Genomic DNA, 15,529 nt, shown 5'->3' with positions numbered 1-15,529 from the left:
AAGATATTCGAGAGAAGGTGGGTGTGGCCCCCATGGAGGACAAGATGCGGGAAGTAAGACTCAGATGGTTCGGGCACATTCAGAGGAGGAGCACTGATGCACCGGTGAGGAGGGGTGAGCGACTGGCTGTAGTGGGCACGCGGAGAGGTAGAGGAAGACCTAAGAAGTATTGGGGAGAGGTGATCAGACAGGACATGACGCGACTTAGGATTACTGAGGACATGACCCTTGATAGGGAATTATGGAGGTCGAGCATTAAGGTTGTAGGTTAGGGGAGGGTGTGAATATTTCTACAGCACAATAGAGGGAGACTATCCAGTTAAGAGTTAGACTAGGAATGCCATTGGTCGTCTATTGATGCAGGGCTTTCCCTCTAGTTGTACTTATACCAGCCACCTATTTCGTATTTCGTATTTTGTATCCTGTATTTCATATTCCATATCTCTTATATATTGTTGTTATTTTTATTACGCATTTTTATGGTACTAATATATCGTCTCCTATTGTTTTTTTGAGCCGAGGGTCTCCTGGAAACAGCCTCTCTACCCTTCGGGGTAGGGGTAAGGTCTGCGTACATATTACCCTCCCCAGACCCCACTTGTGGGATTATACTGGGTCGTTGTTGTTGTTGTTGTAATTGATTGTTTTCTATGTTTAAAGTCTATTTGCATTAATTTTGTAGTATATATAGTATACTAGTATAGAATGTTATGTATATATATTTCATTGTATATTGTCTTGTAGTATATATTGTATGTTATGTATATATATTCTCTTATATATTTTTTGTAGTATATATTGTATCTTATGTATATATATTCTCTTATATATTTTCTTGTAGTATATATATTGTATCTTATGTATATATTGTAGCTTATAAATAATTCTAAGTAAAGACAAAGAAATATTGCGAAAAGATATTCAAGGGTAGAAGCAATAAATTTTATTACCAAAAATGGCATATCTTTCTTAGTCATCCTTCCCCCAATGGAATGAGCACAACAAGGTACTAATACCACCATTAGAAGGAAAAAAAACTAAGGAAGATGTGCCAAAATACAAGTTACATATTAGTCTATGTATTATCTCTAACAAATCTCATAAATCCTTCAAGGTTCGGAGGAGGTTGCGTTGGTGGTAGTGGAAAGGAAGCTTGTTCATCACCACTTCCGGGCGAAGCCGAATCCTCCGCAAGTTCCGCTATCATTTCTTCATAAGCTTCATCTATCGCCGATTGTGATTCTGCAATTCCAAAGTTTCTTCTTTCCGAGCGGATCCAATCTCTAAACAGTACTGATTTTTCCAAGCTATCCCTCATAGACGCTCTATGATCACCTATTTGCAGTTTTGCTTGACTGAAAGCGCTCTCTGATGCAACAGTTGAAGCTTGAATTGATAAAATATCCAGAGCCATCCTTGCAAGAACCGGAAAATGTTTTTCCCTTGCCTTCCACCATTCCAAAAGATCAAAAGAGCCGTCTGGATTCTCCTTTTCAAGTCCCTGAGACAAATAAACTTGAAGCTCATTTAGATGTGAAGTTTCATCATAATTATCACCTTGAGAACCCCTGAACTCCGTCCAAGATTTAAGAGCTTTTAAGCCCGCAGCTCTTTTAGACGATTGTGAGCTAGACGAAGTAGGGGTTGGAATAGTTGGCCTAGCATGCTCTAAGGCAAGTTGATAAGCATTATAAACTATTTGAGCATTAATTTTAATTGAGGCTTTTGCATCTGCAAGTGTAGCAACTTCCTCATTTGAAAGATCTAAAGCCTTATAAATATTTGAATACCAAAAATGAGGACCTCCCAATTTCATTGTAGGATTTAACATTGCAGCAAGACCATAAATAGGAGGGATAGGAAAAAAATATTTTTTAAACTTTTGTTTCATTTCATTTATAGCAAGTTCATAAATGTCCCCACCCTCACCAAATTCAACAAACAAATCAGATAGTGCTGCAATATAAACTAAACAGTTTGAAATAGTAGGATAATATTGCCCAGAAAATGCATTTGTAGCAATTTGAAAATGTTCTAAAAAATCTAAAAGAATTTTAACATTCGTCCAATCTTGAGTAGTAAGCATTTCATCATCATCCTCACCACCTACCCGAGAATTAAACGTTGCATTAATTGGGTTTCTATATTCATATGCAACTACTAAACTTTCGTACATACAATTCCATCTAGTCGGGCAAGGTTTAGGAACCTTTCTTTCTCTAAGGCCATATTCATCACATTTTTTAAAATACTCTCTAAGTCTACTTCTACGGTTTGAATAAAAAAGCCAATTAAGAGCCATTCTAACCTTTTCAATTTCTATGTTTAAAATTCGCATACCATCACCGACAATTAAATGATAAATATGACAAATACATCTAACATGGAAAATATTAGTAAATGCAGGATTTAATGTTGTTGTAAGCATGCCTATAGCACTAGTGTTACTAGAAGCATTATCCATAGAAATTGCCATTATTTTATCGCTAAAGCAAAAATATCTACAAATATCTGCAACAGTGTTAGCTATAAACTTACCTGTGTGACGTGAATTAATTATTCTATACGCAATTATGCGTTTTTGCATTGTCCATTCCTCATCTATCCAATTGACTTGTAACAGTTAGATAATCACAATCATTACCACTTCTACCAATATCAGTAGTAATAGAAATCCGATTAGGTATATGAGTAAATAAATACCGCAAATATTGTTCATATTCATGTTTGAATTTATAAATATCACTCTTAACTGTTGCGCGAGGCCAACCTTTATAAGTAGGATTAAAAACTCTTATAATATAATGAACCCAATTAGGATTAGAAGCAAAAGTATAGGGTAAGCACATAACAGTAATCATCTTTGCTAATTCTTCACGATCTCTATTTGGATCGTAATATAAAATACCTCCGGTGACAGTGTTAATTCCTGGTTGAACTAGATTTGAACCTGTACTAGGGTTAACCGCAGAATCTACACTTGTCCCCTCTAGCTGCGCTTTCATTTGTAAAAATCTAGCCTTATCTCTAGGGTATGTTTTTATGTGCCTAGTCAAACTACCCGTGCCGCTACGGTCTCCAGTATATTTATGCGCCATTAATTTCCCACAAGTTTTACACTTAGCCTTGTTTTGTTCTCTTACTTGAGTAAAAAAATTCCAAACTAATGATGTTTCTAGGCGTTTAGCAGGTTCTCTATTAAAAGTAGGAGTTTCTACAGGTGGGTCGGCCGGTGCATCAGTTGGGTTATTAAGAGGACTAGTAGGTGTATCATCTAAATCCGGTGCTTGGGTTTCATCATCATCCTCATTTTCCTCATTATTTTCTAAGATAGTTTCATTAGGATAGCATTCATAATTTCATCATCTAATCTTTCACCTAGTGCAACATTATGGCAAAATTCACTATCGGTAAATTGAAAACAAGGGTGATCACTATCAAGAATTACGGAAGGAGGAGGACGTCTAGGTTAGTGACTACTTTCAACTTGCTTATCTTTTCTAGGTCGGTGAGCCGGGGGAAGGGTAGTTGGTTGGCCACTACTTTCACCGGTTTTATCTTTTCCTTTACCAAACATTTTTTTCAAAGAAAATGCCATATTAATTATAATTATGCAAACTAAACCACACAAAAATATATTCTTAAAACGTAAGAGTTGAAACGAGTTTACCGGATTGCCGAACAACTTATTGAAAATTGAAAATCGTTGAACACTTGAAAACTTCAATTCAACAACTTCACAATTTTTCACGAAATTTCAACAATAAATTAAGTAATTGTAGTAGAGAGATTGAGAGATATTGATGAATTGGTGAATAAAAATGAAAGTGAGGGGGTATTTATAGTTGAGAAATGAGAAAAAGTGTAATTATATAAAGTTTGGGGGCCAAATGGGCATTTTCTAAACTTAAAAACGGTCAAATTGTCAGCCCAAACGGCTAGATTTTAAATATGGCCGTTGGAGAATTTTAAAAACAATTTTTTTTTTAAAAACAAATCCGTTGGGCCCGTTAGGCCCGCCAAGACCGGCCCAGGCCCGGCTGACGGTCCCGGGCTAAACGGTCCCGGACTCGTGGGCTAATATATGAAGACCAGCCCGTCACGGGCTTCTCAGGACCACCAGGACCGGCCCACCAGGCCCGTTAGGACTGTGGGCCCGGTCCGGTCCGGTCCTTAAAGGGGTTGGCATTGGTATCAGGTACAATGGAATGTTTGCTACTCATTGAGCAACTTGTTTTCCAATCCAACATTGAAGCTGGAAAACATGGTTTGGTGAGTACTTCCTAACCTTGTCCTAATCTTCTATTTAGCATGTCTTTGTTTTCTATTGATGTTGGATGGCCATGTCATTATGCCTAGAGATGTTGGATGGCTTTTGTTACACGATTCAGTATTTGGCATCCTCGTCCTCAAAAACCCATGTCAACTTAACAGAAACATTGCTAGGTAAATTGGTTTCAGATTGTGGGAGTTACATGGATATATCCAACCTGGCGAGCCAAAGAGGATGAATGGATAAAGTTGAGGACCAAGTTGATTATCTCATCTCTTGGGTTCCTTAATGAATCTCATCCAAGGCCTTTTTTGGGTTTTAGTGCCATAAGTAGAAGAGAGTATAGACGAAAATAACATCTACAAGTTTCATAAGAGAGGACCTGGTTACTTCTATGGGTCTGATTATATAAGTGGATATTAGCAAATTCAAGCACCATTTAAACAATATTTAAAAAAAGTAAAAGATGATGCAGGTGCAGAGGCACATGTCTGAAGGATCAGAAAAGACTGCCTAAATGTGAAGGGTGATACACTCAATTCCCTAAAACATGAAGTCAATAAATGGAAAGAATTAAAAAGTTTGGGGAGCAAAATGAAAAACCAGTTCAAAACCTATATTTTGGCAATAGGTGTATCTTGATTTACATTAATCCCCATTTTGTAAGAGCTACATAGAAATATACCATTAATAGAACTATACTACCTGTCATATTTTTTCTCTTTGTTTCCTTGACCATGCTAATTGATAGTCACTACTTGTTTTAAGAGATGATAGTCCGAAGCAGATAGGTTGCATAGGACTATAGGAGTTGTCATCTTACTAAACCATGCTTAAAAAAAAAAAGGTAGCCTGATGCACTAAGCTCCTATTATGCACGGGGTCCAGGGAAGGGTCAGGCCACAAGGGTCTATTGTACGCAACCTTACCTTGTATTTCTGTAAGAGGCTGTTTCCACTACTCGAACCCGTGACCTCCTGGTCACATGGCAACAACTTTACCAGTTACGCCAAAGCTTCCCTTTAAACTAAACTATGTCTATAGTTTGAAGAAGAAAATATTTAGGGATTTGGAAGGGTAGTGACATCTCAGTTATTGACAAAATCTTAAGATGCATTATGTAAACGAGGATAGCTGGATTGTTGCGTGACTCATAATTCTTTTTCTCTTTTTTGTATTGATTTTGACGGTTGAAAAATTCTTATTGTGGGGTTGTTGGTACAGTCTCCGAATGCAATCCACCAACTTAATTCTGTTCTTGAGTGGTGCATGATTCTTCTCTTTTACTCCATTTTGTATTGATATTCTCACACTTCTATATGTTTGCAGTATTTGAGTTTCTACATATGTTGTTAACGCACATAATATATTGTCTGTATTGACTAGCATGTTAATATTGCAGGGCATCATCAGTTTTTAGCATTTTGTTGCTACTCCTTCGTGATTCTTCTAATTTTAAGATCAGGATACAAGCAGCTGCTGCTTTGTCTGTTCCAGCATCCTCAAATGGTGAATTCTTCTTCTTTATCTTTTGTTTCATATCTCATCTCACAGTTGGCTTATGGAAAGGTTTTTTTCCTGTTCCTCTGGAACACGTTTGCATTTCCTCTTAACTAGTTTGCGATTGTGGCATAGTAGTAGTAGTTGTTAAAACTTGCATACTGGTGGCTGGTGCTGGAAAAAGCTACTTGACAAGTAGGACTAACCTGTGTTAAAGGACAGCCAAAATAAACTAACGGACAAGACATAATTTGTAGATATAGCTGCCAGCACAATCTTTGTGCTGATGAATTTCCTGTTACCATTGTCCAAAAGAAGAAAAAAAGAAACTAACATAACAGGACAAGCCCATGCTAAAGGTAAGTGCAAGAATTTAGTACAATAGAAGAAGTTTGTGGATATGACATACTTTATGTAGTCATCCGATCAGATACAGGTTGAAAAGTCGGAGGGTTTTTTCCATCTTGAAGTCAACTGTCAGTCATGTTCATTTGTATTTCTTCAAGCTATTGGCTCTTTCCTATTTTGACCTCATAATGTGAGACCCGTTTTGTGCAGATTATGGCGGATCATTTTTTAGTGTTCTTCAAGGTGTGCAGCATGTTGTCGAGAGTCTGAGTTCTGATGAGATTTCATCACCATCAAATTTGAAATATAGGCTGGCACTTGAAAAGCAGGTTGAGCTCCTAGACCATATTACTTAGACACGCAAGACATTAGAAGTATAGCCAACAAGGAGTATGAATATCAATTCATGATTTGAAATGCCTGCTGAACATTTTTAATCTTTTCATATAGAAGACGTCAAGTTTTGTACCCCTTCTTAATGAAAGATGAAAAAGTTGTGTACGCTTTCTTGTCTTGACTACCTTCATATATTCCCTTTATAGATGTTACAATATGACATTGTTGCAGTAGTGGGCTGGCTCTGTAGTCTTCTTGACTAAGATTCTCTTTTTGAAGCATATGTTGAAACAATAACTTACGTGTGTGTTATTGCTTTTCATCTATTTTCTGGTACTTATGATGCTGGTATTATTTCTATGGTTTCTGTTGATGGTACTGATATATTGTATTTTTCGTCTCCTTGAGCCTAGGGTCTATCGGAAACAACACTCTCTACCCCCTTGGGGTAGGGGTAGGGTCTGCGTACATTCTACTCTCCCCAGACCCCGTTTGTGGGATTTCACTGGGTTTTTGTTGTTGTTGTTGTTGTATGTTGAAACTTCCAGCTAAAGGGTTATATTATTTAAATACATAAAAGCTGAACACTTTTCTACTTAAACTTAAACTTGAGATATATGTCATAATTATTGATTAATTGGTGTTGCCATGTTGGTAAAAGTGTTTCACTCTGTATTTGGTGGATTGGGGCAATCCCATGACATGAGTTCAATGTTTTAATAAGTTCGATCCTCTTTATCATAGTTGATCACTCTCGTTTCAATTATTTTCACCTATTGCTTTTTACTGAATTTTTCTTTTGCAGCTGACCTCAACTATGTTGCATTTGCTTGGCCTCACTTCCAAAACGGATGATCGCCATGTCCATGAGTTTCTAATGAAGGTAAGACTTATTATATTAATTCAATGCTTGAGAATCTATAGATTGTTTTAAAAAAACCTCCTTATAAAATAACATTTAAAAAGCACCTTTGTATTTTAAGGAGGTTTCCTGGAAGATGATTTATGTGGTGATATTGTACCATTCCGCTACTTTCCGTTCATTGATGTTGCTGCTTTGATTCCCATCTGTGTTGTGTGCATCAACTTTTTTTTTAGGCAGTATAAAGATTTTAGAACTGAAGTTCTCTTCGCTAATGTTGAGACCAATGGCGGATTTATGTATTAAGGTATGAGTGCTGAAGCACCCATTGGCTTTGGCCAAATTGTGTTATGTATTCATAGATAACAACAGAAACAACCCAGTAATAGTCCCACTAGTGGGGGATTTGCGTTTTGAGATATGTATGATGAAGCACCTATTGGCTTTGGCCAAATTATGTTATATATTCATATATAATATTTAAAAATTTAAATAATTGACCATGAGCACCCACTATGATCATGTTTGACCACTATAAATTTACTAAAGCAGTGAAACGCCCACGTCCTGTAAATCTTGGATCCGCCACTGGTTGAGACCTGTAATTTGCTTTGCCAAGTTGTCGACATGCTTGCCCTTTAGTGTGTCCACTTGGAATTGCAACATGATGCTCCTACATCACTATGTTGTCTTTCTCCATCGCCATATATCCTAATTTCCATCTACTGCCACTCTTTCTCTTTCTTTGGGCCATATTTTGAGTTGCTTTTGATATGCCAAATCTCTTTACTATTACTCCACCACCTCTAACCTGTCTTCACAAACCTGAAATGATGGTGGGCATGTTTTTCTAACAGTTCTGTCTGAAGTTGCTTCCATGTTTATCAGGCAGTTAAAATTTTATAATTTTTGGATTCCCCTTAGATTAAAATCCTCAGAATCATAAATTGGTTACCAATATCACCTGGTAAGAAGCCGTTGATTGGAATAGAAAATTTCGGAAGAATTAGGTTCAAATACATTTCCTGGGATCCTTTTCCTTTCAAACTATAAACATGGGAATTGTTGAAGTAGCTCCGCGGCCCATGCTATTGGGGTCAGAAAGTAAGCTGGCGATGCTTTCGGCTACTGGATTTTCGCCATTTAGGATGCTGCATCCGGGCTGCTTCGCCTAGCAACATGACACTTGTATTGCTCTCTTTTTCTTGCTTCATTTAATGAAGCGTCTTCACTAATAGAAAGATAGGATTGTTTGCTTCATAGTGTCGATATATCAAATAAAGGCCCCTGAAACTATTTTTCGCCGCGTCTCAATATTGGAATGGTGGATAATGAATGAGTCTGTGTATCTAATCTTAATCAAGTGAAAGGGTTGTCAATTGGATCTTCTCGTGACTTGAATTTTCTTAAGATGGTAGAATCAGGCTGATCATGGTTTTGTTTAGCATCTATCCTCAGACATGATTGAGAAATGTATGGAACGTAAGGTTATTTGCCGTTTGTAGATAAATCTTTATTTTCTGGTGGGCGTAAACAAAAATTGTGCAGTCATTAGTATTTTGGATTTACTTTGAGCCTTTCAATATTGGTCAAATGTGTTAGTAACAGCCATTGGAGTCACCAGTTAAGAGCAAGCACTATGGTGCTAACTGCTTCGTGAAAGTAGTCCTTATTATGCAAGCAGATAAATATGCACATATACATATTTGGCCCTTTAACCATTCATAAATATATACTGCATTAGGTTGCATGCATGTGTCTTTCGACATGTTTGCACATAAAATATTGTATTTTACGTTAATAAAGAGTTAAGTGCTTAAAAGTTCACATCAGAAATCTTCCACTCAATCTCAAAAGTATCTATGTTCTTTTAAAAGTTTCATATATGATTGTTGTCTTAGTATCTTTTCTACATAATTGCAGATTATTTTTGGGGGAGGGTGGTTGAGATTTTAGTTATTTCTCTTAATATTTCGTGTGCTGATGTTTTCTTCTAATTTCGATGCAAGGGGATTGAGTAGCATCTTTGATAGCTAATTGTATTGTCTTATTCTTTTAATGGTAAAGAGAACACATAAAGAGAACTTGAAGAAATAAATCAAGAATCTTAAGATACAAGGTTATACCAAAATACTTGGGTTGCTAATATGGAGGTTTCTGTATATGTTCTCTTTCCAGATTTCTAGTCCAGAAAATCTGTAATTGCTTTACTATCTCTTTTCTCAGGTTTTTGTCTCATTTTCTGTTTATATTCCTGTAGAAATCATCCTTCCTTGAGGAGTGGTTTAAGTTGGTCTGCATGTCTCTTGAGAAATCACCTAACCAGTTTGAGGCCGAATATTACTCTTCTGTTAACCACAAGAAAGACGTAATATTCAGAGCGGTTAGGTCACTCATTGAGGTGTATGAAGCGCATGATCTTCACGCTGTTGTACAAAGGTTTCACAAGCTGTCCAACATCCTATAACAGTTTTCCAGTTTTTGGTTCCTACATCTGCTTGGTCGGTCTGGTGTGTATTTTCTCCAGCTGCTGCTGCTTGAGCTGGTTAGCCGTATCCAGTCGATGCTGTACCTTAAGCTCTGTAGTTTTGCCATGGCCCTCTTTGTTGAATGACACCAATGACAACCTGTAGATTATTCTTCCGAACAAAGTGGTGGTTGTCTTTTGATGTGAATTTACGTTGGAGATCCCAAATGGTTGCCTTTACCAAGAGGATGAGCGGACATCTCCCAGTGATTACTTGTAGATTAGTATGTGTACAAAGTGATTGCTGTCTTTGGATGTGCATCTCCATGGAAGTTGCTAATGGTTGCCATTAGCAAAAGGATGTGCACAAAGGCGCCAAATGATAACCTGTAGATTAGCCTCCTGAACAACTTGATAGTTATCTTTGGATGCGCATCTTATTGGACTCTTAAATGGTTCTAGCAGAAGGAGCAGCAGAAAATTTCCAGTATCCTCTGGTTTTTGACATGCACCGAAAATTGTAGTGGCTGCTTTATATATGGGTTAGGTTAGTCATCTGGAGACATCCTGTATTTGTTGTGTTTTATTGTGCAACAATTTTTTAGGTTAGTCATCTGTAGACATCCTGTATTTGTTGTGTTTTTTTGTGTAACAATTTTTTTCAACTTTTTGTGTAAGAGATTTTGAATCCTCATTTGGTTGTGCTTACTGCCACAAAATTATTTATGAATAACATTAGGACCACGTATATTTTTGAGACAATGCATATAAGTCGTTGGCTTAATTAAATTTTATTATAAAAAGGTACCATCAATGGGGAAAGCAATGTTGCATCATGGGAACATTAACAGCTAATCGACATCAAATAAATATCAAAAAATTTATGTGGTCATTCACGTCTCATTTCTACCGCCGACTAATTAAATTAATTTCTTTTTAACTTTTTTTTATTACATTGGGGGAAGGAGAGAGGGAAAGGAGATTAAGTTATCGTTGGCTAAGTTACTCTCCCCGTCTCAATTTAGATGAGGTAGTTTGACTCGCTACGAAGTTTAAGAAAAAAAGTAGACTTTTGAAACTTGTGGTCTTAAAAGCTTAGGGATGAAATGTCACGACTCGGAATCCCATCATCGGGACCGTGATGGCGTCTAACATCACACTTGCTACGCAAGCCAACGTTAGAGATTTATTAACCAATTTCTTTACGTTTCAGTGATTAACAATAAGCAAGCTAAAACAAGTTGAAATGAACGCGAAGGTAAATAAATAACAACTCTGATGATATACCATTATTACCTAGAGCCCGAAGTCACAATTCATGAATATTTTAAGATTTTACTACAAGTATTTGTCCGAAAGAAAATACAATTGTTTGCGAAATAAAGAAAACAGTAAACTATGAAGTGTAGAAGGGGATACCAGGGTCTGCGGACGCCGACATGACTACCTTGGGTTTCCAGGCAAGTGAATCTTACAGCCAACCTCTCGATTAGCCCGAACCTGCTCCAAAATCTGCACAGGAAGTGCAGAGTGCAATATCAGTACAACCGACTCCATGTACTAGGAAGTGTCGAGCCTAACATCGACGAAGGAGTGACAAGGCTACGACGGGGCAATCACAATATAACCTGCATACAGTGTATAACAAAAGCAGAAAAAAGACATGATAAAATAGAGCCGTAACTTGCAAGAAATGAATACAGTTCTCGAAGCATATCATCAGTGTTCAGCTACTACCAATCCTTAAGTGCAATTTAAAACTACCGTACAACTAATACAATCAAGGAAAAGTATAAACATATAGGTTGCTGCGGCGTACAACTCGATCCCACCGTGCATCTCATATTCCTCCCTTATTTCCCCTTATTAACATAAACAACAGAGTATAAATAAAAGTATTGCGGCGTGCAACTCGATCCCACCATATCACAATAATCACAATTGCATTTCACCCTTATTTCACCACAATTCACCCTTATTATACTTGTTGCGGCGTATAACCCGATCCCACCATATCAGTATGAGTTATTGAACAAGTATAGAAATTTCACAATTCAAATCACATAACCCTTCACAAGGCTTAACTTCAAACCAAAACAAATAGGAAGCTTATACACTATGAGACTTTACACAAGTAATACTACTCAGCGAGACCAATCCAAAATATATCATAAAAGTACCGATAACCAACTCAAGCAAATAATAGGAGACAACGAAGTTACTAAATAATCTAATACTTTCAATAAAGAGAAACAATGTCAATCAAGTAGCAATTAAGCATGAGAATACAAGTAAAGTATATAACAGTTAAGGCAGGAAAAAGACAAAATAAGAAGAACGGGAAAGAAACAGGCAAAAACAGATAAGTTGGCGGCGCATAGGTACTCGTCACTTCACCTATATGCCGCTCACATAGATTTCATATAACAAATAAGTCAAGGGTTCCTAATCCCTCCAGTCAAAGTTAGACACGACACCTACCTCGTTTTGGGGCCACTCAATGCTCAATTACCGTTTTTCCTCTAGTATCCACCTCCAAATACTCGTATCTAGCCACAATTAACTCAATAACATCAATTATTGCTAAAGGAACCAACTACAATGGATAAATTTAGATTTCTCAAACTTTCTTACAAAAAGTCAAAAAACCCACCCCGAGCCCGCTTGGTCAAAACTCGAGGTTCAAACCAAATCCTTTTACCCATTAACCCCCGAGACCGGATATATAATTAGTTTTGAAATCCGACCTCAATTCGAAGTCTAAATCCCCAATTTCCCAAATCCCTAGTTTCTACCTAAAAACCCCCAATTCTACCCTGAACACTCTAGATTTTAGGTTGAAAATTTATGAAATGCAATGTGTAATTGAAAGAAAGTGGTTTAGAACCGCTTACCAACAATTTGGGGAAGAAATTAGCTTGGGAGAATCGCCTCTAGGCTGTCTAGCTTTTGAAAATTTGAAAGAATGGCTTAAGTCCCGTTTTGGGACTATTTTAAGAATTGGGCGACACTGTTCATCGCGTTCGTGAGGACACTCGCGAAACCCTCATCGCGCTCACGAAGGCTATTCCCCTGGCCTTCGCGTCGCGAGCCCGTGCTCGCATTTGCATAGAAGGAACGACTAACCCCTCCCCCAGGTCCCAAATACTTCACATTCGCGAGGAGCCGGTCGCGTTCGCGAAGGATAAAGCCCCCATCACTCCGCGTTCGGGACCAAACCTTCGCGTTCGCGAAGAGGAAAAACTCACACTGACCAGCTTATCCTTCACGTTTGCGGGAGTACCTTAGCGAACGCGAAGAAGAACACACCAGAACAACTGCAACAGCAAAAATACCATATTTTCTAAGTTCAAAATATCCCGTAGCCACTCCGAAACTCACCCAAGCCCTCGGGGCTCCAATCCAAACATGCACACAAGTCCTAAAACATCATGCGAACTTGCTCGTACTTTACTTGCTAATAATTTAGACACCGAGCTACATATGCAACTATATCCTTCTTTATTCTCCTCCACCAATAATGCTGCCACAAGTCCTAATACATCTTGGCGATCTCCGGATGAATAGAATACCGGGAACCGTGGGCCTCTCTAGAATCAACTCGCAAAGTCCATTCACATTAGGCACACAAACACGACCCTGCATCCTTAAAACTCCATCATCTCCAACCGTAACCTGCTTGGAATCACCGTGCCGCACTGTGTCCCTAAGGACAAGCAAATGAGGGTCATCATACTGCCGCTCCCTGATGCGCTCAAACAAAGAAGACCGAGTGACTGCGCATGCTAAGATACGACTAGGCTCAGAAACATCCAGCCTTATAAACTGATTGGCTGGGGCCTAAAAATCTAATGCAAACGGTCTCTCACCGACTGGAATGTACGCAAGGCTGCCCATACTACCCGACTTCCTACTCAAAGCATCGACCACCACATTGGCCTTCCCAGGATGACACAAGATGGTGATATCATAGTATTTCAATAACTACAACCAACTCCTCTGCCTCAAATTGAGCCCTTTTTGCTTGAACAAATACTGCAAACCCTGATGATCCATGAACACCTCACACGACACGCCATAAAGATAGTGCCTCCAAATCTTCAGCGCGTGAACAATGGCAGCTCCAAGTCATGAACAAGATAATTCTTCTCGTGAACCTTCAGCTGCTGTGAAGCATATGCAATTACCTTGCCACCCTGCATCAATACCGCACCTAGTACAATATGAGATGCATCACAATATACTGTATAAGGCCCTGAACCTATGGGCAACACCAACATCGGCGCCGTAGTCAAAGTTGTCTTGAGCTTCTGAAAGCTCACCTCACACTCGTCTGACTATCTGAACGACGCACCATTCTGAGTCAACCTGGTCAATAGGGATGCTATAGATGAAAACCCATCCACAAACTGACGGTAATAACCTGCCGATCCTAAGAAACTACGGATCCCTGTGGTTGAAGTAGGCATAGGCCAATTCTGAATGGCCTCAATCTTCTTAGGATCCACCTTAATATCCTCTACTGATACAACGTTCCCCAAGAAAGCGATTGATTTCAACCAAAACTCGTATTTTGAAAACTTAGCATATAACTGACTATCTCTCAACGTCTAAAGTACGATCCGAAGATGCCGCTCGTGCTCCTTTCGACTACGGGAGTAGATCAATATATCATCAATAAACACAATCACAAAGGAATCCAGGTAAGGCTTAAACACCCGGTTCATCAAATCCATAAATGCTGCTGGGGCATTTGTTAAGCCAAATAACATCACCAGGAACTCATAATGCCCATATCGTCCGAAAAGCTATCTTAGGGACATCGGACGCCCTAATCCTTAACTGATGGTAGCCAAACCTCAGATCGATCTTTGAAAATACTTTGGCACCCTGAAACTGATCAAATAAGTCATCAAACCTTGGCAATGAATACTTGTTCTTGATAGTAACTTTGTTCAACTACCGGTAATCAATGCACATCCTAATCGACCCATCTTTCTTCTTTACAAATAACATGGGCATACCCAGGGAGAGAAACTAGGTCTAATGAAGCCCTTATCAAGCAAATCTTGCAACTGCTCCTTCAACTCTTTCAACTCTGGTGGGGCCATACAATATGGCGGAATAGAAATGGGCTAAGTGCCCGAAACCAAATCAATGCAGAAGTCAATATCCCTATCGGGTGGCATCCCCGACAGGTCTGCAGGAAATACCTCTGGAAACTCTCGAACAACTGGTACAGAATCCATAGAAGGAACCTCCGCACTAGAATCACGGACATAAGCCAAATAAGCTAGACACCCTTTCTCGACCATACACCGAGCCTTTATACAAGAGATAACCCATCTGGTAGAATGACCAAGATTCCCTCTCCACTCTAATAAAGGAACCTCGGCAAGTCTAAGGTCACTGTCTTAGCGTGACAGTCCAATATAGCATGATAAGGTGACAACCAATCCATCCCCAAAATGACATCAGAATCAACCATATCGAGAAGTAGAAGATCTATGCTAGTTTGATGACCCCCAATAATAACCACGCATGAATGATAGACACGATCTACAATAATAAAACCCCACACAAGTGTGGACACAGATACATGGGCACTCGAGGAATCACAGGGCACAACCAACTGAAACGGTAGGAGTAGGTAGACCTTGGATCAAACAGACCTGAAACATCTCTACTGCAAACTGAAACGGTACCTGTGATAACAATATCAGATGAATTGGCCTCAAACTTG

The 15,529-nt window shown here is 38.7% G+C and overlaps 1 protein-coding gene across 10 annotated transcripts in view; it reads left to right on the top strand.

Annotated features, from left to right (window-relative positions):
• LOC107822815 (uncharacterized) overlaps window positions 1-10,505 on the top strand; it is a 55,669-nt gene extending 45,164 nt beyond the window's left edge. For 6 of the 10 annotated variants that reach the window (XM_075236691.1, XM_075236692.1, XM_075236694.1 and 3 more), the window contains 5 exons: window positions 4,199-4,272; window positions 5,676-5,782; window positions 6,332-6,450; window positions 7,263-7,340; window positions 9,580-10,505. In XM_075236691.1, coding sequence (XP_075092792.1) covers window positions 4,199-4,272; window positions 5,676-5,782; window positions 6,332-6,450; window positions 7,263-7,340; window positions 9,580-9,786 — 585 coding nt within the window. In that variant the 3' untranslated portion in view covers window positions 9,787-10,505. Of the gene's footprint in view, window positions 1-4,198; window positions 4,273-5,659; window positions 5,783-6,331; window positions 6,451-7,262; window positions 7,341-9,579 lie in introns of all 10 variants that reach the window. The other 4 variants (XM_075236697.1, XM_075236700.1, XM_075236698.1 and 1 more) reach the window with 2 other exon arrangements.
• Window positions 10,506-15,529: the final 5,024 nt, after the last annotated feature.

Source organism: Nicotiana tabacum, chromosome 18 (genome assembly GCF_000715075.1).
Source record: "Nicotiana tabacum cultivar K326 chromosome 18, ASM71507v2, whole genome shotgun sequence".
In the NCBI taxonomy this organism is placed as follows: Eukaryota; Viridiplantae; Streptophyta; class Magnoliopsida; order Solanales; family Solanaceae; genus Nicotiana; species Nicotiana tabacum.
This window is presented reverse-complemented; position numbering and strand designations above follow the sequence as displayed.